This window comes from Fusarium vanettenii (genome assembly GCF_000151355.1).
Source record: "Fusarium vanettenii 77-13-4 chromosome 4 genomic scaffold NECHAsca_3_chr4_2_0, whole genome shotgun sequence".
NCBI classification, from domain to species: domain Eukaryota; kingdom Fungi; phylum Ascomycota; class Sordariomycetes; order Hypocreales; family Nectriaceae; genus Fusarium; species Fusarium vanettenii.
In genome coordinates this window covers 16,044-36,714 of record NW_003315879.1, presented here as the reverse complement: position 1 = coordinate 36,714, position 20,671 = coordinate 16,044, and the positions used below count along the sequence as shown (strand labels likewise).

The window sequence follows — 20,671 nt, the reverse complement described above, 5'->3', positions numbered from 1 at the left end:
TAAGCGTGACCGGGAGCACATGCCTATACCGAACACCAGACGAAACAGAGAATCCTGTAAAAGCAGGCTCAGAGCAGACCTGACAAAGTATTAACTGTGAGATCTTGAAACAAAATACCAGGCGACCGCTCCTCACGCAGTCTAATGAATGAATTGGGACTTCGAACACCTCCAGGCATCACAGTCGCAGGTATGACGCTACAAAGCGGTGAGGGGGTTCTGCCGGACAATCACCGATAAGACCCCACAGCTTGCGCCACACCGCCTGCCCATTCCAGGCCTCACTCACACTCACGACACCGTTGCACTCAGGATGTCTCTTACATGCGAAGCCCATGTTATTCATTTGTTCTCCATCCCTAACGGGTCCGGGTCACTATCCTTGACGTTAATTTGTTTTCAGTGAAATCATTTGGTTCGTCCTAATCAAGGCCCCGAAATGAGGTAGCATCTGTCGAACATTCACTCGTTCAGCTCAGGTGACTAGAAGGATCCCGAACACCATCTGGCAGGATGTCGTCAGATCGCCCCTTGTCTCTAAAGACTCTTCCTTTAAGGGACGCCTCTAGTGCAGGACTTCTCTCTCTAGACAGTTATCCCCAAACTCCATCAACCCCAAAAAGTTTAACTCCTCTTGCATCGAAAGTTACAAGTGTCTTATCGACGACACACTCCGATACTGAGTTCAGGGACGCTCTCTCTCTTCTTGACCAACGAGGAATCCAAAATGACGCCGAGACTCGCCGACGAGTGCGGCTGGACCTGCAAAAAGAAGTTATTGACAGCAACGGAGAAGTCATCGCTGAATTTGGTCGTGTCGCTGAGGTGGGTTTATTCCATCCCTAGGAAGATTAATACTAACCTATTTATAGCAACTCCGGCGCATCAAGACAACTATCGACAAACTAAACAGCGGTTATGAGGACATGAAGAGTCATGTTGTTGCAGCTCATGAGCAAACGACACCAGCGCTCTCCGAAGCATCATCGCTTCTAGAGCAAAGGAGACAGATCGAAGTCAAGCAAGACCTTCTAGGCGCTTTCAGGAAGCACTTCATCATGTCTGAGAGTGAGATCGCGGCCTTGACCATGACCGCCGAACCGGTCGATGACCGTTTCTTTGAAGCATTGGGTAAAGCGAAGAAGATCAGCAAGGACTGCGAGATCTTGCTTGGCTTCGAAAAACAAACCTTGGGGTTGGAATTGATGGAGCAAACGTCAAAGAACATCAACCTTGGCTTCCAGAAACTCTACAAGTGGATACAGCGAGAGTTCAAGACGCTGAACCTTGAGAATCCACAAATGAACTCGTCAATTCGACGGGCCCTCAGAGTGCTTGCTGAAAGGCCTTCCCTATTCCAGAACTGCTTAGATTTCTTTTCTGAAGCACGAGAACGAATCCTTTCAGACTCATTCTATGTCGCCCTGACAGGAAGCTCCCCGTCAGGGACTGAGGATCCTTCAGTCAAGCCCATCGACATGACTGCGCATGACCCTCTGCGGTACGTGGGTGACATGCTGGCCTGGATCCATTCAGCAACAGTCAGTGAACGTGAGGCACTGGAGGTTCTGTTCGTCGCCGAGGGTGAGGAGCTTGCAAAGGGCTTGAAATCCGGTCGAGATGCTGAGATTTGGCGCCTTATCGCGGAAGATGATGAGGTTGAGGCCGACTTCAACGCTTTAAAGGCATTGAACGATTTGGTGGACCGCGATATTTCTGGCGCAGCTCGTGTGCTTCGCCAACGGATGGAACAAGTCATCCAGTCGAACGAAGAGACAATCCCAGCCTACAAGCTCGCAAACCTCATCAACTTTTACCGCATCACATTCCAGAAGACTCTTGGTCCAAACACCAACTTGGTGGAGCTGGTCGAGGGTCTTGAGACGGAGGCTCTTCGCCAGTTCCGGGCATTGGTTAGGGATCACATTGCCACTCTGCAAGGAGAATTTCAGCATGCTCCTTCAGACCTTGGACCCCCTGCTTTCCTGCAAGACTCATTGAAGCAACTCAAGTCTATCAGCAAGACATATGACTCCTCTCTATCTGCTTCGGAGGACCGTGAGAGCGAGTTTGAGAATGTGTTGGCAGAAGCGTTTGAGCCTTTTATGGCAGGGTGTGAGAATATGGCCAAGGTTATGAAGGATCAAAAAGGTGCAATCTTTCTCATCAACTGCATCTCATCTGCAACAGCATGTTTAGAGCCGTTCGACTTCACCCAACGAAGGACCCAACAGCTTCAAGGTAAATCAGAGGAGGAGGCCAAAAAGCTAGTCGTCAGCCAGTACAACTTCTTCCGGAAAGGGTCGGGTCTTGACCCCATCTTCTCATTTCTTGAAGAGAACAAGGACAAAGATGCTGGACCGCTGGACGAGAAACTGCTTGGCCAGGCGAGCCAAACCCTGGATGACTTCCTACCATCCGCGCTCATGGATGCTATGGAGAACTTGAAGCATCTTCAGGACTCGAAACTGGCTCGACAAGTCACTGAAGAAGCTGCGGAACAATTCTGTAATGACTTTGAGGAGCTTGAAGAGGTGATTCTGGAAGAAGACGAGGACTCTGCAGATTCGGATGACGAGGAAGAAGAGGGGCGGCTTCGATCCGTATTTCCAAGAACCACAGCCGAGATACGTGTATTATTGTCATAAACCGGCAGCATATGGGTGGCATGTAATTATCTAAAAGGCCTAGATTTCCATCACTCTCTTACACAAATGCCCCCATAATAATGGTACGGTCAAGCCGCCTGTTGGCATTCGGACGATTAGCTGCATCTCTTGTAGGCGAGCAGGGCTCCATAAAGGTTTCCAAATTTGGCTGCCACGCAAGCAGTAACGGTCAATTTCTATGCGTGATATTCTCTGAAACATTTCAGCACTTGCAGCATGGGACGTCGAGAACAGAAATTAGTAGAACTTTGTCATTTCCGGATGAGGCTGGCAATGAGCAATAAGTACCCCGCCACGACAGATTGCGACGGGGGTGGGCAGTGCGAGCGAGACTACGTCACCGCCTGCCCGACTTACTTGCTCTGCCATGTACGAAGTACAACGACCAACTCCATCACGTTTCAACCATCACGGACACGAGAAGGCTCCTGATCGCCAGTCTCAACCACACCTAGCCCTTGGAAACACCCCGACCCGGTCACGAAGCGCGATTTTCCCAGCCCAACTCATTGGGCTGACAAAGCTCGGGATTTCCGTCAAGCGCGTATCCACCGTTCGGCATCTGTCCCAGAGCCTGTTTTTGACAACGACAAACATCAAAAACAGTCGGCGGACTGAGCGCAACGAGGGCTACGCTCTGGGCTACTATGGTATTGCCCTGCCGCTGGAGCCATGTTACGGAACAAGGCCCTGGCTGTGCTGCAGAAAACCTACGATGATAGCTACCTGAGTTGTTCGACTGCCGTCTACTATGAAAGCCAGGTACGACCGAAAGTTTGGTGTTTTTGACTTTTCGGCATTTTTGACTTTACTCTAACAATGGCTGGCGAATTCAGGGAAGTGAGGGCGAGGCCATGCGGCACTGGAGGAGTGCCCTCGACCAGATCTACGATTATCATGCGAACCGAGCACCTCCATCATATAGCGTGCGCACCGATACCGAGAAGGCGCTGCAGGACGCCCTGAGAGAGTTGGAACTGCAATGCAAGGAGCGGATCGATCTTCTTGAGGCGCTGCGTGTATCGCGGCAAGAAGAGACGCTATCACCACCTCCGCCCAGTGGCAAGTTGATCAAACGACCCAGCCTTCCGGACAACGACAGAGGCCGGGGATCCATAGGACAAGGCACGATACCCGCTGTACAATACTCTGAATTATCGCGGCCGTCACTTCCACATCGTCCATCGCAACCCCGGCGCACTTCATCAGAGCAGGCTATCGTGGATGGACCCAGCGCATATCTTGACCCAAACGCATCTTCATCATCGCTGCCGAGATCATCGTCGCCCAACACCCCGAATCTACCCCCGAATCTACCCCCAAGGCCAAATAAGACATTGCGGTCACCAAGTCCCGAAAAGCATACCATGAGAACCACCCTGCGTTCAGGAAGGCCAGGCGACAGGCCCATCAAATCTCGCAAAACCCCAAGGCCTGCGGCTGAAGGGCCAAGCAAGGCTGCGACTTTGGCATGGAGCGCCCTCGGTTCCAAGGACAGACTTCTGAGAAGTAGTCAGCCTGAGGCGGGTCCGGCGACCCCAAGCCCAAGCTCTCGCGCTTCCTTGGAACAGGTTCGCAGACCAGGCCCAGTGCAATGGGACAGTCATTCAAGAAGGCTGGTGGTACCCAGGGAGAATGATTTCAATGGGGAGTCTTCGAGCTCCACGCGTCATTCTGACGAGTACTGCTATGCACGCCCTTCCATGTTGTCCGTTACTGCGGCATCAAGTGCTCTCAATTCACTATCCTATCAGGATTTGCCCTCCCCAGACAACTACACAAGTCGGTCCGAACGGTTTACGAGCAGCCGAGACAATATTGGGGTGTCGTCATCACCCCGTAAAGTGTCTAGACACGAGGTGGCAAACGGCGCTGAGACCCCTGACGATTCCGGAGAGACATCGGAGAGAAGAAGTGTCTCGGACGCATATCCGAGCAGAAGTCCAGCACCAAAGAGATCCGGGAGGGCTTTGAAACCGCCAAAACCAACTCCGGAGAAAAGGGAACGATCACGTCGACGTGAACGAAAAACGCGGCATGTCTCGACCTCGAGCGCGTCGGCGGATGACACAGGTCGATCCGTCTCAAGGTCAAGACGAGCAAAGGCAAAAGAGACAGCCACTGAGACGGATACCCAAGAAGGCTCCTCAGATGGGTCTCAATCTGGAAAGAACTCCGACGAGATGATGGAGTGGAAAAAGAAGAAGGCAAAGATTTTGAAGAATCTGCCTCCTGGCGTTGACGAGGATGCAGCCAAACAAATCCTCAACGACATCGTTGTGCAGGGGGATGAAGTCCATTGGAGTGATGTGGCCGGTCTGGAGATAGCGAAAAACGCTCTTCGCGAGACAGTTGTATACCCGTTCTTGAGACCAGACCTTTTCATGGGGCTTCGAGAACCGGCAAGGGGCATGTTGCTATTCGGGCCACCAGGAACTGGAAAGACGATGCTTGCCAGGGCTGTTGCGACTGAGTCCAAGTCGACATTCTTCTCGATTTCTGCTAGCAGTTTGACGAGCAAATATCTGGGAGAGTCTGAAAAGCTTGTACGAGCTCTCTTCGGGCTCGCTCGAACCTTAGCGCCCAGCATCATCTTCGTCGACGAGATTGACTCGCTTTTATCTCAACGGACAGGGTCCGGAGAGCATGAGGCCACTACGAGAATCAAGACCGAGTTTCTCATCCAGTGGAGCGACCTACAGCGAGCAGCTGCGGGTAGAGAGACTAGCGACAAGGAAAAGGAAAAGGGTGATGCCAACCGAGTTTTGGTGCTAGCTGCAACCAACCTGCCGTGGGCTATTGACGAAGCAGCTCGAAGAAGATTTGTTAGACGCCAGTACATCCCCCTCCCCGAGCCAACAACTCGAGAGACGCAGCTCCGAACGCTCTTGGGCGAACAAAAACACGACTTGTCGAATGAGGATATCCTCAAACTGGTAGACCTAACAGATGGTGAGTAGAACTTTCTTGACACAGTTGGACGCCAGCTAACACTCTGTGACTTCCAGGCTTCTCGGGCTCGGACATCACCGCACTAGCCAAGGACGCGGCCATGGGACCTCTACGATCTCTGGGAGAGGCCTTGTTGCACATGACGATGGATGAGATCCGTCCAATACAGCTCATCGATTTTGAGGCGAGTCTGTCGACAATCCGCCCCAGCGTTAGTAAGACTGGATTAAAAGAATATGAAGATTGGGCAAGAGAGTTTGGAGAACGGGGTGGTTAAACTGCTTTCCGGCCTTGTATACAACATGTATCTTAGACGTGTGGGTAGACCACGCTCGCATGGGAATGGCGCAGTCGCGGGCAACGTTGGATTCCACGATGCGCACGTCACGGCCGAAGGATATGGGCGTTAGTGTTCTGATCAGGCTGAATGTCTACTATGTCATTTTATATGGTACACTTGTTTTAGCAACGACTCTCCGTCGCATGACCACTCCTCATCCAATGTCATTTATCGTACAGGGCGTGATTTTTTCGCCCGCTACTCCCATCCTGGCTCTGATCTCATACCCACAGCCATGCCTGAGTTGTACATTTCTCTCATCAGGCCGAATTCCGATATCCCACCGTGACTCGCAACACCAACATTTCGGCCGTTTAGTCGACATCGCTCGCTGAAGTCTGGGGTTTGCGTTGTTGCTGGGCCTCCTCCCAAGCCTTACGCTTAGCCTCCTTCTTCTCAAGTTCCAATCTCTTCTCCTCTTGTCGCTTGTCCTCCTCGGCTTGTCTCCGGGCTGCCCTCCGCTCGTCCTTGGCGGCCTTCTTAGCTTCACGCTCTGCTATCCTTTCCTCCAAACTTGGCACGGGTGGGCGCTCCTCAATGGGGGTGCCGTAGGGAGCGATAATGTGCTTAATGACGTGTCGCTTATGTTGGGAGGTCGGCCAGCCGGGGACAATGGCGACAACATCGCCGGCTCGGAGAGAGGAGTTGGGGTCGTGGACGAGGTAGTGCTTGGGGTCGGCAAACCACTAAGGAAGATGGTCAGCAAAACATCACTCAGACGCACAGAGGCTATTCATAGTATGCAGCAAAGCTCACCTTGTTGACAATCTTGTTCCACTTCTGACCTCCAACTCGGACCTTGACAGTCTTTTCCATGAGACCAGCCGAAACGACGACGCCGTGAAGCTCGTGCGTCACGCGGCGCGCGGCCTTGGCGACTTGAGAAGACATGGCTTGAAGGACTCGTATATCGAATAAATGTCGAGTCAATCCTTTCGAGGGCCAGAGGCGTAGCCAATCCCTCAATTGCTGGTCTCCAGAGCGAGATGTCGTTTTGGATAGCTCGCACCAGGAATGGAAGGCTGTTCTAAAATTTGGCAGCCAATAAGCTTCGAGGCTGTGCGGATGATAGCGCTTATGTAACCGAAAATCGCAACAGCGAGGGCGCAGATGTGATTGGACAAGGCTCTCACGAGACCTCAGCAGCTCACACGTGCTACGAACACGGAAGCGAATTGTCCCAAGGATATTACGACCGCACACACAATTTTAACTCTGGCTCTTCGCAGTCAGCCCTTTTCAACTATATTTCCATAATAACAACAAACCGAGCATTCCAAAACCCTCAATTCGTTATTCCTCTCATCTTCTAAGCCCATGGTCAGACTTAAGGCACGTGCCCCCCACCATTCGGAGAGTAAACCGCCGACAGCCGGCGATCCGAAGGCTTGGAGCGTGAACTCTAGGCTCAATTAGTGTGGGGTCCCTCTTCCTCTTAGCTGGTAAGATTTTGTCAAGGGTTCAACAAAATCGATTCATAGGTACTCTCCCGCCTCCTCCCTCTGCGTTGATTTTCCTTCTTTCCTCTCTTGCATACTTGCTCCAACTATATATTTGCTCTCCATCGCCACCTCGTCGTCTTGTCTCAGGCACTCCCGCTAACACTTCTTGAGTCATCATCGGGCAAACCATTATCCATCTTACCTCCCAATTCACCTTCATACCTCAACCAACATGTCTTCTCCCGAGCGTCGAACTGGAGTGAAGCGGCCTAGTAAGTACTCAACACACCGCTGGGTTGAAAGACCACTACTAACATGTCCCTATCAGGAACGCAATCTCTTCCTCCACCTGCGCTCCCCCAACTGGTCGCGGAACAGAACACACCTATCCCGCCCACCGACAAGGACTCCCAGCGTCTCATCGTCGTCCTGTCCAATGCCAGTCTGGAGACGTACAAGGCGTCGCACGGCGGCACCGGCCGCAATGGCATGCACCGCGAGGACAAGTACTCGTTGCTCAACAGCGACGAGCACATTGGTGTCATGCGCAAGATGAATCGGGATATCAGTGATGCCCGACCCGATATCACCCACCAGGTTTCAACTCTGGCTCCCTGAGTCGGCATTCAACATGCTGACCATTTCTTAGTGTTTGCTGACCCTGCTCGACTCGCCCATCAACAAGGCTGGAAAGCTCCAGATCTACATCCACACCGCCAAGGGCGTGCTGATCGAGGTTTCGCCCTCAGTCCGTATCCCCCGAACCTTCAAGCGATTCGCCGGTCTCATGGTGCAGCTTCTTCACCGGCTGTCTATCCGCTCCACCAACTCCAACGAGAAGCTGCTGCGTGTGATCCAGAACCCAATCACCGATCACCTCCCCCCCAACTGCCGCAAGGTGACACTGAGCTTCGACTCGGAGCTCGTGCGAGTCCGTGAGTATGTCGAGAGTGTTGGCCCCAAGGAGAGCATCTGCGTGTTTGTGGGTGCTATGGCCAAGGGTGAGGACAACTTTGCCGACTCGCTCGTGGACGAGAAGATCTCCATCAGCAACTACTCTCTGTCAGCCAGTGTGGCCTGCAGCAAGTTCTGCCACGCGGCTGAGGATGTCTGGGACATCATGTAAGAGCGAGCTGCGAATGAGACGGCCTGGGGGCCGGATGCTGCGATAGACGCCAAATGTCGGCTCGCCCTGCGGCGATACAACATCGTCGCTGGGGCGGGACGGCAGGGCGCTGACTTGGAATGCCTGGGGTGTTCGCTGTCGCTTGTTTTTGCAACCAAAACATGGGGCGTTCAACAACGGGTCCAAGACGTGAATGTCGTCTTGATGGGTCATTTCAACCTGGCCCATTCCTTCCTCTTGTCCTTTTTGCACTGTTTCTTTGCATGTCTGCCCTGTTTTTTCCTCCCCTTCTGCATGATGCTTGTTTTGTCTGGATGAAGATCTGAGCTGCTAGACCTGGGTACTTGCACGATCTAACCACATAGCATTTCAATGGACGAAGCACCTGGAAGTCTACATCGCCTATCTAGACTTTCAGATGCGGGGACGGGCTTGCGTTGAGAGCTGGGGTTATAGCGGATGGCAGTGGTTTAACACGTGAGGCGCGTTCATGATTCGGCCTGATTTACAGTCATGGCTGATTGGTACTCCGTGAGCCCGTGACGGAAGGGCAGACAAGATGCAAGACAGTTGAAGGGCAAAAGTCATCTGATGGAGGAGGCAATATACCATCTTAAGGTACTACTCAAGTAGTAATGAAGTGCACACTTCCATGTTACACAAACGTACATGATATTATGAACCAAAGTCGAGGCTATGAGGCCAGCCAAGTGAAGTCCGCTCCAGCCGCGAATACGCGGCAGGCCCAAAACGGCTGGTGTAGCACCAAGATGCCCCGCACAATGGTCGCGTGGGCGCGCCGACCTTTGGGGTGAGAGTGTGGGAGGGGATGAAGTGATGGACGCATGAGACATGGATACAGGGCTTCGAGCTCAAGGGTTATGCCGTGATACTGACGATGCCGAGGTCTGGTCTGCCTTGTTTGTAGCCAAAAGAAGAAAGAAAAGTCGTAATACTCCTGCCACGACAGGCTTGCTTAGGGCCTTGGGCTCTCTCGTCCAGTCTGTCGATGGTGGATCTTGGGATTCAACGCTTACTGGGTCTCGCGAGGTTCGCATATCCAACTCTTACAGGATGGTCATCGAATAAAACACCCCCACGCGAGCGTGAGGTGTGAAGGACAGTGAATTCGATCCTCATTCGATGAAGGGAAGAAGGGGCTAGTGAATGAAGCGACCAGAGGAGGCTGGTGAGGCGGCGTCTGTTGCGCGATGGCATTCCCTGAGGTGGCTCTTGTCCTATTGTCGAGAAAGCCAGTCTAATGGCCCAGGTCAAGCACAGAGAGGCCTTATCCTATCCAATGTGAGGGTTGATAAGGTAGCCGAGGGCCCGGGGTTGGCCGGTACAGGCCGGGGGTGGAGGCGCCGGTGGATGTCCGGTGGAGCGAGCCCGGCGGCCGTGAGTCCAGCCGTTGTGCTCGACGTGGTCACGCATCAACGACCGAGAGTCATTGGATCAGTTCGCACGAGCTATTCTCCGATGATCGTACATAGTACACCATCTTGTGTTGTTGTCGAGTACGTACTGCGTGTAGCATATCATATCCTCCCAATGCAACAGGGCTGGACATTAGGTAGGGAGGTGGTTAGTGCTGGCTTGATCTGGCCGCGGGCATGCGGTCCTCCTCATCATGATCGGAATGTGAGCAAAAGGAGGGGCAGAAAGAGGGGTATGAGGGGGGAACGGTATCAGAGCCATGACTCTGGAGTAGTCTGGCTGCATGGTCACGAGAAGAGACAAGGCAGAGTTGTATCGCGGAGGCGGTTTTATCAGATGTGAGGGAATTCCAGGCCATGGCAGGTTTAGAGGGTTTTGGAGCTCTGGATCATCCGAATCCGTCTGTCCATCCACCGTCCATCCATCCATCCCATCGTCTGGTCCAATGCCTTTCGCCGCCCACCCAACCACCCTCTCATGGCACGATGCCCCCCTCTAGCTGCAGGTACCGAGTCGGGACAAGTCGCTCCTGGACGCTGTACATAAGATTTCATCTATTTTTGCAGTGTATCATGATTGATACACAGTCATCTGCTTCTCTGGCATCGAAGGGAGCAATCAGGAAGTAACTCGAGGGGCAAACAGGGAAGCAAATACTTGCCAGGATACAAGACTTGGAGGGTTCAGGGGTGATCATGGGCGGGTGCTGCCGGATGGCGCGGGGCTAGCGAGCGGGCTGTTAACTCAAGGTACATACCCACACACACTGAGCCCAAGGCCCTCAGGTACCAGTCAAGATTGCACAAGTGCACAATTCCAGAGGGTTTCGGTGCGTGTTTGCAGCGCACAATGCCCTATTTCCTGGTTCTTGCACAGCACTAGCCACGCACTTGTCTCCAGGTACCTACCCTCCAGCGTGATGTGATGCGATGTGATGCAAGGCCCACGCTCACGCCAGGGGGCTATACCGGATACCTCTTTCTGGCCCCTCTATGGATGGATCCGGTAGAGCGCGAGAGGGTCAGATGTCAACGAGTCACAGAGCCACAGTCACAAGAGATGCAGAATGGGGACGTTATGAGACGCGGCGGGAGGGCTGGCTGAGACACGCACGCATTGGATCGCATCAGCTCCAGCTCCAACACCGTCTGGCAGCGGCAGTTACAGCGACCTAGCATTAGCTGGGTACATCAGCAGCAGCTCACCTCAGTGATCAGTGGGAGTGGCCAACAGCACGTAGCCCGCCATCCATGGTCCCGTCCTCACGACACCCTCTGTCTCTCGGTTCTTCTCTCACTCATCCCCCAACCTTTCTCCCTCTCCCGTCTCCCCCGACTCTTCTCTCCTCTTCACGGAGTCTCTAGAGTCTCTAGCCCACAGCTCCCCTGGGCAATTGCTCCGTCAATTGCTCCTATCATCTCGCAGCGACAAACATTCAAACATCGTCACTCACAAACTACCTAACGCAGAGACAAACCCTCGGACTTGGATACCCAGGCATATCCATCCTAACATCTGGACCTACCTACACTAGGGCATCTAACATACAATCACTCGCAACCTGGCGCATACACCAGGCACATAAGGCCCTTTGCACTTCTCTCCTACATATACACCCGGGACGACGTGAATCTCTGGACAACCTCTGGTACTGGTCGATCGATACTGCGGACCCTCGTCTCCCTTTTCAGCGTCTTGCACCCTTGATCAATCCAACCTCAGTCAGGTTGGGTGTCAAAGGAGTCATAACAATTGCCCGACAGGCAAGCGAACGACGGACAGCTCAGCATTCGCCCAAGGCAAGCTCCGAATTACGGATCCATCATTATTTTTGGTTCCCTTCACGGCCTACCGCGTCAGTTGCCAAGTCATTCACCTCGGGGCACCGATTGGGGACAGCTTGATTCTCGCATCTCGCCTCTCAATCCCTACCTCTCATTCTCGACCGCCTTCTCTCGCCTACTCCGCCACTTCGCCCGACCACTCGCTTCTCCTGACTCTCCGGTCTACTTAGCACCTCTTTGCCTCATTCTTATTACGGATATTTCCTTGTACTTTGCCAGTTTCTAATCTGCCTTTTTTTTTTCGACTCTCCGGTCCTCGGTTTCTTCTCTTTTGTTGTTTGTTACTCATCCTCCTTCAGCCCTGCCTTGACCGATATTCTGTCTCCCCACCAGGCCCCCCTCCCTGTTCAGCCAGTCAAGCAGGAGCAGTCCATCATTTTTTTCCTTCGACTTTCAAGCCTTTCAAGGTTCCATCAAATCCAATCCGGCCAAGGCACCCGAGCGGATACCTGAAAGCAGGCAACCGATCGAGTCCTGGCTGTTTTTACGGACTCTATAAGAGATCATGACACTACCTTTTGTTGAGGTGTCGCACCTGGCATCGTCATCGTCCTTCTACTCGGCCATCCTCGCAACCCTTGGTCTTCGCTTCCTGGCTGCCGACCGCGAACAGACTTCGTCGATTGGAACCATCACCTATGGAATCCCGGGCGGAAGTGCCAAGTCAAGCAAACAACGCAAAGCCCTAACCGACGGACGTGGTGACGAACAACAGGGCGGCCAGCCAGTGCTGCAGATCCGCGAGGTTACCCATCCTTTTGAGCCTGTCAAGCTCTCGATATTGGTCCTCGCCGCCCCGTCCCCGGCTGCAGTAGTCGAATTCCACGACGCTGCTCTCACCGCAGAACCGTGGCTGTACATCGAAAATAACGATGACCGAGCCTATCCCGGCGGTCACAGCCTGAAGCCTCGCTTGGGCCTCGACGGCGGTGAGACCCCAACGCGAGCAACTGTTCGCGACCTTGACGGCAACACCATCCAGGTCGTCTACATGCAACCCATGTCCCATCGCGACCACTTTGGCCGTGTTCTCGAATGGACCTACAACGGATCCACACATTACTCTCATTCGCAAAGCACCTATACTCATACGAAAAGTACCTATACTCGAACTCGCTCCAAGTCCCATTCCCATGCCATCACGGAGGCCCGTTCTTCCTCGTCTTCTATCTCTAACAATCAATCCCCCTTTCAGCCTCGCCAGTCACCCTCCAAACACGGCCCCAACACTGTTACCGCTGCCGAGATGACTCAACGAGCTGCTGACCGTGACGAGACGGACCCTGTGTCGGTTTCCCCTCGTCAAAGCTCCAACAACAACGGCCTTAGCACCACTACTGTTGTCGGTGCCCTCCTGGGCGTTGCTGCGGGTGCAGCCCTTACTTACGGCTTTGTGAGCAACGCGGCTAAGGAACGAGAACGCAAACCCCGACAGGATTTTGAGCCCCCCAATCTGCCACGCCGTTCTACCTTTCCCGAAAAGGCACAATCGGTTCACAACATGCATCCAGGAGAGCGCCGACCGGTATACGGCGATTATCCTCCAAGGACGTCTCTTCGTGGCGGCGAGTACCCTCAAAAGGCCCTCCCATCCCGGGCAGCCAGCGCCTACGAGGGTATGCCATACCCAGACGGATACCCTTTCCGGCAACCCATGTATAAAGAGGACTATGCACCTCGAAAGATGTCTCATCCGGATGATTATCCACCAAGGAGGCTTGGTTACATCGAAGACGAGAGCAGCGAGGAGTCTGAAGAAGAGCGGCCTCCCGTGCAGTATCTGACAGAATATCCTCATGAAGAAAACCCCTGGACCGAGCCTTCTCGCGCCAGGAGCAGGAGCAGAGCCCGAAGTGTCGCTAAAAGTACCGCCAAGAGCACCGCCAGGAGTATCGCCGCAAAAAGCACTGCGGCGAAGAGCACTACCGCAAAGAGCACTGCCAGGAGTGTTGCTCACTCTCGGGCCCGGTCCCCAAGCCGGGCTCCAGATGAGGAGGAATACGAGACGCGCAGCCGACACCCATCGAGGCGTCCCTCAGTTGAAGAGGTTGACGAGGTTTATGAGAGTCGCACTCGCCGTTCATCCAGAGCTCCCCATGACGATGGATTTGATAGACGGAGCCGACGTGCGTCACGACCTCCCCCCGATGATGGTTTTGACACTCGAAGCCGACGTGCGTCACGACCTCCCCCCGACGATGGATTTGAGCCACGAACTCGTCGGTCCTCGAGACCCCCTGTGACAGAAAAGGCGCGGAGTGTTCGCAGCCGCAGCGAAGCGCCTACCAGCCGCAAGTCGGTCGTGCTGGCTGATGATCACCGCAGTCATGCGGGATCTCGTCACAGCGGTGCGCCCAAGTCGTCGCACTCACGCTCCCGTCGAGCGACCTACGACGACGAGCGCAGCTATGTCTCTGCCCGGTCACGCCCATCCTCACGAGCGCCTCGACGAAGCCATCGACCCGAGGTCGAGACGGAGATTCCCGAGGCACCCGAAGTGCCTGAGGCGCCTGAAGTGCCACGACCTTTCGACCGGCCCATGCCACGAGCTCCCGACTACACGACCACTAGAGCTCCCGACCCTTACCAAGCACCACGAGGTCGTATTATTCATGAACATTCACGATATCCTCTCACTGAGGAGGCACCACGAGCTCACAAGGTTTACGAAGTTCCTGAAGTTCCTGAAGTTCCTGAGGTCCCTGAAGTCCCCGAGATACCTGATATTCCTGATATCGCAGATATCATGCCGAGGAGTCGGGCTGCCAGCAAATACGGTGTGCCTCGGATGGCCACGGGGCGCGATTACCCTAATACGGGCTATTCAAGCAAGGCCCAGAGCTATATGGCCGCCAAGGACATTGCTCTCCCCATGAGCGGCGCGGGCAGCAGCCATGCAGCATGGGAAGATGACGTTGTCAGCGTTGCTCCGAGTGACAGCATCAGCTGTATCGGAACCAAGATGAGCCGACGCCGCAAAGTACGATAAATGGAAGATTGACGATGACGAGCATTAGACATGAGAAATGGTTAGACGACAGACATTATGAGTTTGAAAGATGGATAGAGTGTGAACCATGACTGACATGTGACGAGGTTGGTTCAACAGCACGAGATGGGTCGAGACTGATAGCATTTTGGTTATGATGCCGGCATGAGAATTGTAATGGCTTTCACAACGAAGGAGGCTTGGATTCCATCTCTTACGCAATTTTTTTCTTGAGTTCTCTGGGAGGCGTTTGGGAACTCCATCATCATCTACGGCGTCATGGCATTCATTGCGGTATTCTATTTGTTGGTTAGATGCAGGGAGGATATGTGGTTGGCTATTCTGTCGTTTCTAGACCAGGATGATTTGAACGAGGAGCTGCAGCTTTGAGAAGATTGGATACAACAAAGACGCACGCACACGCTCAAGGGAGATCTATCAGATCAGCAGATACATATCAGAAACACCACGCTCAGCAGCAGCATCAGCAGCATGATGATATACAGAAGAGACACGCACAGAGTGCCAGTCCGGCGGCCTATTGCCGTGTCAGCAACCGTCCCCCTTTCGCATGCCTGTCCTGTCCCGCATTCTGCAAGATGCAACCCACTCCGTGACACTCGACACTGCCCGGATCCAACATCGTTGGTGTTGGATGTGGGGGTCAATGTGGACGGCGTCGCATAGTACATGCTAATTAGTCGATAGCATCTCATAAGTCCACGTACCCAAGGAGATCCCACCCCTCCTCCACAAATTGGTCACCGATGTAGCGGATTTTTCCAACAGTTAAATCCCTCGATGAACGGGGAGAGCGTCAGGAGCAAAGAGGCAAAAGGGACGAGCAGGGCCAGAATTACTAAACCAAGGCATCTCCGCTTCTCTACAAGAGTGCTTGTCCCGCCTGGAAGCTAAAGTGGATGGCTCGCCCACAAACAAGCCTTTTGCCGTAGCCTCTTTTGTCACTACCACCTCGATACTACTGCAAGACTCACGCACACACTCCGATTCTCGGCCACTTTTTTCACATCCCTACCACAACGGCGCCTCAAATCGTGAGAAGCAAAAAAAGTCGATTCGCTGCATTCAACTCACACTCTATCCCAACGAACAGTGTAACACTTTCTACAGCACAAGTCTCGAGTGAGATATATCGATATTTCAGACCTTGGGCGACTTTTTGTGTAAAAAATCTTCGCCATGCCTATAATTGAACTCGGCGAGTCTATTCCTCCCGACACGGCGCATGTGAGTTCAGCAAGACGTGCTCAACGTGCATATTTCATTATAGATGGGCTGACTCGATGCGTTTAGGCCGTCAGCGTCTCCCTACCTACTTGGAAGGCCAACGTCGGATATGAGGAAGGTGAAGAATGGGTTGTTGGCCGCATGACAACAGGCTACCCTCGGTGAGCCTATCTCCTGACTCACCTCAAGTTGACCTCTGGCCATTGACTTACACCATTGTTCAATATAGCTTCTTTGTCCATAGGGGTATTCAAGCCTTTGCAAAGGACATCGTCACTCGCCATGGCCGACCCGGCCAGCAGGCCATGCTCTTCCCCACGCCTAGAGTTGCAAAGCGCTGTCTCGAGTTCATCCGCCAGCGTGCCTCTCCTGAGATTGCGCGCCAGGTTGACACCATTGACTTTACTCTGGACAAATCCAAAGAGCTTTCTCCCCAGCTGAAGAAGCTATCTTCCACCATCTCAGCCGTCCTCTACCCTGAGGAGGCGTTTCCTATTGCCAAGCAGTACTGGCAGCACACTGGTGATGGCACCTCTAGCAGACGTGCCGAGTTCTGTCACAGGCTTTTCCAGGATGAACTCTTGATCCCAGTTGCGGCTGCGCAAACTCCTCCCGAGACTGCCAGTAGGCCTTTCCGCGGTCCCAAGCGCTATCAGCGCCCCGGCTCTGTCGACGGTGTCGTGTCGCATATCCCCAAGCCGCCCTCTCCTCCGGCTCCCGTCGAGTCTCTGGAGAGCTCGCGCTTCCTTGAGGAGCGCTTCGGCAGGAACCTCGAGCTCTCCATGGTTGAGCGCGCCAAGTCGGCCATCCGCAGGCGTATCGCCGGTGCCATGGCTCACGACGTTGACCTCCACAACGGCCCCCTCCCTGCCATGACGGACAACACCCGCGGCATCAAGACTCTCGAGGAGGCCGATGTCTATCTGTACCCCGCCGGCATGAACGCCATCTTTAACGCCCACCGCGCCCTGCTCAAGGCTAGAGAGCCGGCCAAGAGCATCAACTTTGGCTTCCCCTATGTCGATACCCTCAAGATCTTGCAAAAGTTCGGCCCCGGCTGTCTCTTTTACGGGCACGCTTCTGGTGCAGACCTGGACGATCTCGAGACCAGGCTGAAGAACGGAGAGCGCTTCCTCGGCCTCTTCTGCGAGTTCCCAGGAAACCCCCTCCTTACATGTCCGGACCTTGCGCGAATCCGAAAGCTCGCCGACGACTACGACTTTGCTGTCGTGATCGACGAGACGATAGGCACGTTTGCAAACATCAACGTCTTGCCCGTCGCCGATATCGTCGTCAGCAGTCTTACAAAGATCTTTTCTGGAGACTCCAACGTCATGGGTGGAAGTGCCATCCTCAACCCCGAGAGCAAGTACTACCGCGTTCTCAAGACGGCCATGGAGCAAGACTATGAGGACACATACTGGCCCGAGGACGTCATCTTCATGGAGAGGAACAGCCGAGACTTTGAGTCGCGCGTAGTGCGCACCAATGCCAATTCAGAAGCTATTTGCGAGGTGCTACGAACGCATCCCGTTGTGAAGAGCATCTATTACCCCAAGTATAACGACTCCAAACCTCACTACGAGGCCGTACGTCTTCCCAACGGGGGTTACGGCGGTTTACTCTCCGTCGTATTCCACCACAAGGCCCAGGCGCAAGCCTTCTTTGACGCCCTACCCCTTGCCAAGGGACCCAGCCTGGGAACCAACTTTACGCTGTGCTCGCCGTACGCGCTGCTCGCTCATTACCAAGAGCTGGACTGGGCTGCGCAGTTTGGTGTCGATCCCGATCTTGTCCGTGTCAGCGTCGGTCTAGAGGAGCCGGCAGAACTCGAGAGTATTTTCCTGGGTGCCCTGAAAGCGGCTGAGGCTGTCCCAGTGTCGAGCTCATGATGGAATAAGACCGTTATGGATGATGGTTCTGCTCTCCTCCCATGACGCCTTCTGTCTATATCACCCAGATTACCCAATTATGGATTATCGTCCAATCTAAGTTGTCTATGCCGGGATCTAGGTTCATGTCAGTCCGATGTTGGCAACTGGGAGATTGTGATAAAAAGTAAAAAGATCAATGACTTACGTATATATTTTGTGCTACCATGATTAGTCTGACACTTGTCAATCGAATTAATTCCAACCGCTAAACGCTATCATGAAATGTGACAATCATAGTGTCATGGGGCGAGTCGTGCTGCACCCCCTAGCACCTCACATTATGGTGCATTCCTGGTGAACGTAACCAGGCCCGTAGTCCTCAATTCCACGCTCAATCTCGTTGGCTCGCTGCTTCTCCTTGACTTCCTTCGCAAAGTACTTCTTCATGTACTTTTGAAGCTCAAAATCAAGGTGGTCAGCAGAGGCTTTCAGGACGACATCGGCTCTGCACAGTGGGCAGTGCCTTTCCTTTCGACGCTGGATCTTGATGATGCAGCGAATACAAAAAACGTGTTGGCAATCAAGGCGAATAGGCATGTATGCTACTGAAAAGCACACCGGGCAGAGGTAGTCGTTCAACTGAGGGACCACAGAGACGAGCTCTTGAGACATCTTTGCGCAGACATCCTTGGAAATGCTGCCTGCCAGAAGCTTGTCGGAGTGTACTACAGTGGGGAACTTCCTCGATACGCCCAGTGCCGTACGCTTATCAAACTCTGAAACAAGGTCAGTATTGTGTATGTTATTAGAGGGAGAGGGTCCAACTCACTCTTGAGAATCTTGGCCACGGCAGTCTTGTTGAGCTCCTGGAATTGCAAATTCTTGAGGAGCGAAGCGTTCAGGTTGATGAAACGTGTATAGGCCGCTTGACTCTCTGCGAGTTTGAAACCTTTGGCAATTCCCTCCTTTTCAACTTGATTCTGGAACCACTGCAGCTGCTTCAGGGCCACCTGGCTGGTTCGGGAACCGTGGTCCTGCTCGTGGGTGGCGAAGAAGATCTCTGCATCCAGGTAGAGCTCGAAGATTTGACGCCATCGTGCGAGGTCAGTCTTGGAGAACCGTTTGGGCTTTGCGACCTGCTCAACTTCCTTGCCGAGGGCGACGATCTCGGATGTCATATTCTTCTCTTCCTCGGCTTGAAGGGCGTCGAGATTCGTCACATCACTCTGCAGCATATCAAAAAACTCGGCATCGAAAACAAGAGGGACCTCAATGATTTCGTAGGTTCCATCATCCTTCTCGGTCGGGGGAGTGGTTGAGTCCGATGCCGGAGCTTGGACCTGTGCGCCGGTCGAGATTTCGGTCGTCGGTTCAACAGAGGATTCCAGAGCGGTCTTGGTGGTGGGCTTCTTTGCGGTCTCATCGACAGGTTTGTCGGCGGGGGAGATGACAAGTCTCTCGATTGTATCGTCGGCGAGCTTATCGACAGTCTCTGCAACAAACGGGGGACTGGCCTCGACCAGCGTATCAGAATTTTCGGATTTAGGTAGGCTCGTCACGGACTCAGTGTCGGATTTCGTCTCTGATTCGGCGGGTGGCCGAGCGCCCTTGGGGAGATTTGCGGCGATCTTATTGAGGAACTCCCGCGAGTTTGGTGCTAGCGAGGCATCAACTGGCACGCCATCTTGAAGATGGAGCTGGACGGTGAGCTTGGGGCGGAGATGAGAGTCGGAGCCGCCTATGCGCAATCAGTTTCCGATGCACGACCGTTGCACCTGCTGGAGGCACGAAATGCATAAGGTTGCGGGAATAGGCCTACCGTTGAGCTTATAGTTCAGGGCCACGGGAGATGTTGTGTCGGGCTTGAGAAGTTCGCGCAGTGTCTCTGGATCAAGACCCAGTTCATGCAGCTCTCGCGCGACCTTTTTGAGACATTTCTTGAGCTGGCTGTATGGGATGGCATTGTCGACCCAATGAGGTGGAAAATCTGCATCAGATCAGTCAGTTTGGAGATGTCGCACAAGTGTGAATGTCGCTTGAGTTGTGCGCTGAAAAAGCAGGGACAAAGAGCCAAGAACTGGATATTGTCAAAGAGTTAAGCCAAATAGTGAAACATACCCTGAGTCCGCAGGATCTGCTTAAAGTCGTGAGCAAACTTCATCGTGTTGACGCTGCTGGTAGGGCCAAAATGTTAGGGTGCTTGCATGAGGAGCACGCGACCAGTTGCGATATTGGGGAGTTGGTGGCAAAAAGAACAAGAATAGAAGAAGGGGACGTGACGCTAGAAGCAAGACTTAAAGGACAGTGAATGGCAAAAGGCAAAAGTGATATATCACTCAGAAGGGGGGCACGAAAAGAAAAAGAAGAGGAACAGTGACGAAAATGCGCCGTGTGAATGGGTTTGTTGCAAGAGTGGTCTCGTGGATGGAAAATATCGATGTCGACGAGGGTCTTGGCTGGATTCAGACATGCCCAGACAAAGGTTGGTACCGATTTTAGCGAATGACCTCTTTCTCGCGGTGGGAACGGCGAGGAACGGGTAGGGATTAATGGGAGGCTAGCAGCCTGAGTGGGCTCTCGGCAATCTCGTGCCGGCGACGGTAGAGGCGTCAACCGGACATGAATCAGATGGTTCGACCGTTCGAGAAGGTTGCCGACCATTTTCGTTGACCGAGGCCAAAGGCGACGCCGAGACCCAGGTCGTTCGATGGGGTCTTTGGGCAGTTTGCCTTGGTTCGAGACCTAGTGAT

At 53.5% G+C, this 20,671-nt stretch overlaps 7 protein-coding genes across 7 annotated transcripts; 5 read left to right on the top strand and 2 right to left on the bottom strand.

The window, feature by feature from the left end:
• Positions 1-317: 317 nt before the first annotated feature.
• Positions 318-2,751, top strand: NECHADRAFT_67962 (uncharacterized protein). The gene is made up of 2 exons (XM_003051884.1): positions 318-825; positions 873-2,751. The coding sequence occupies exons 1-2, from the start codon at positions 514-516 to the stop codon at positions 2,646-2,648; spliced, it is 2,088 nt and encodes a 695-aa protein (XP_003051930.1). The 5' UTR covers positions 318-513; the 3' UTR covers positions 2,649-2,751.
• Positions 2,752-3,341: 590 nt separating this feature from the next.
• On the top strand, positions 3,342-6,068 carry NECHADRAFT_67958 (uncharacterized protein; the record flags this gene model as incomplete). The annotated part of the gene is made up of 3 exons (XM_003051883.1): positions 3,342-3,431; positions 3,506-5,621; positions 5,678-6,068. The coding sequence occupies 3 exons, from the start codon at positions 3,342-3,344 to the stop codon at positions 5,896-5,898; spliced, it is 2,427 nt and encodes an 808-aa protein (XP_003051929.1). The 3' UTR covers positions 5,899-6,068.
• Positions 6,069-6,275: 207 nt separating this feature from the next.
• NECHADRAFT_92396 (uncharacterized protein) lies at positions 6,276-6,852 on the bottom strand (the record flags this gene model as incomplete). The annotated part of the gene is made up of 2 exons (XM_003051441.1): positions 6,276-6,647; positions 6,718-6,852. 2 exons carry the CDS (start codon positions 6,850-6,852, stop codon positions 6,276-6,278), a joined length of 507 nt encoding a protein of 168 aa, XP_003051487.1.
• An 863-nt stretch (positions 6,853-7,715) lies between these two features.
• NECHADRAFT_59709 (uncharacterized protein) lies at positions 7,716-9,185 on the top strand. Its single transcript, XM_003051882.1, has 2 exons — positions 7,716-8,000; positions 8,053-9,185. Exons 1-2 carry the CDS (start codon positions 7,719-7,721, stop codon positions 8,527-8,529), a joined length of 759 nt encoding a protein of 252 aa, XP_003051928.1. The 5' UTR covers positions 7,716-7,718; the 3' UTR covers positions 8,530-9,185.
• A 3,130-nt stretch (positions 9,186-12,315) lies between these two features.
• On the top strand, positions 12,316-15,350 carry NECHADRAFT_67950 (uncharacterized protein; the record flags this gene model as incomplete). Its single annotated transcript, XM_003051881.1, has 2 exons — positions 12,316-14,307; positions 14,473-15,350. 2 exons carry the CDS (start codon positions 12,316-12,318, stop codon positions 14,797-14,799), a joined length of 2,319 nt encoding a protein of 772 aa, XP_003051927.1. The 3' UTR covers positions 14,800-15,350.
• Positions 15,351-15,999: 649 nt separating this feature from the next.
• Positions 16,000-17,939, top strand: NECHADRAFT_37948 (uncharacterized protein; the record flags this gene model as incomplete). Its single annotated transcript, XM_003051880.1, has 3 exons — positions 16,000-16,047; positions 16,114-16,208; positions 16,277-17,939. The coding sequence occupies 3 exons, from the start codon at positions 16,000-16,002 to the stop codon at positions 17,937-17,939; spliced, it is 1,806 nt and encodes a 601-aa protein (XP_003051926.1).
• Positions 17,940-18,254: 315 nt separating this feature from the next.
• NECHADRAFT_38033 (uncharacterized protein) lies at positions 18,255-20,082 on the bottom strand (the record flags this gene model as incomplete). Its single annotated transcript, XM_003051440.1, has 4 exons — positions 18,255-18,697; positions 18,751-19,659; positions 19,741-19,908; positions 20,040-20,082. The coding sequence occupies 4 exons, from the start codon at positions 20,080-20,082 to the stop codon at positions 18,255-18,257; spliced, it is 1,563 nt and encodes a 520-aa protein (XP_003051486.1).
• Between the last annotated feature and the right edge of the window lie 589 nt (positions 20,083-20,671).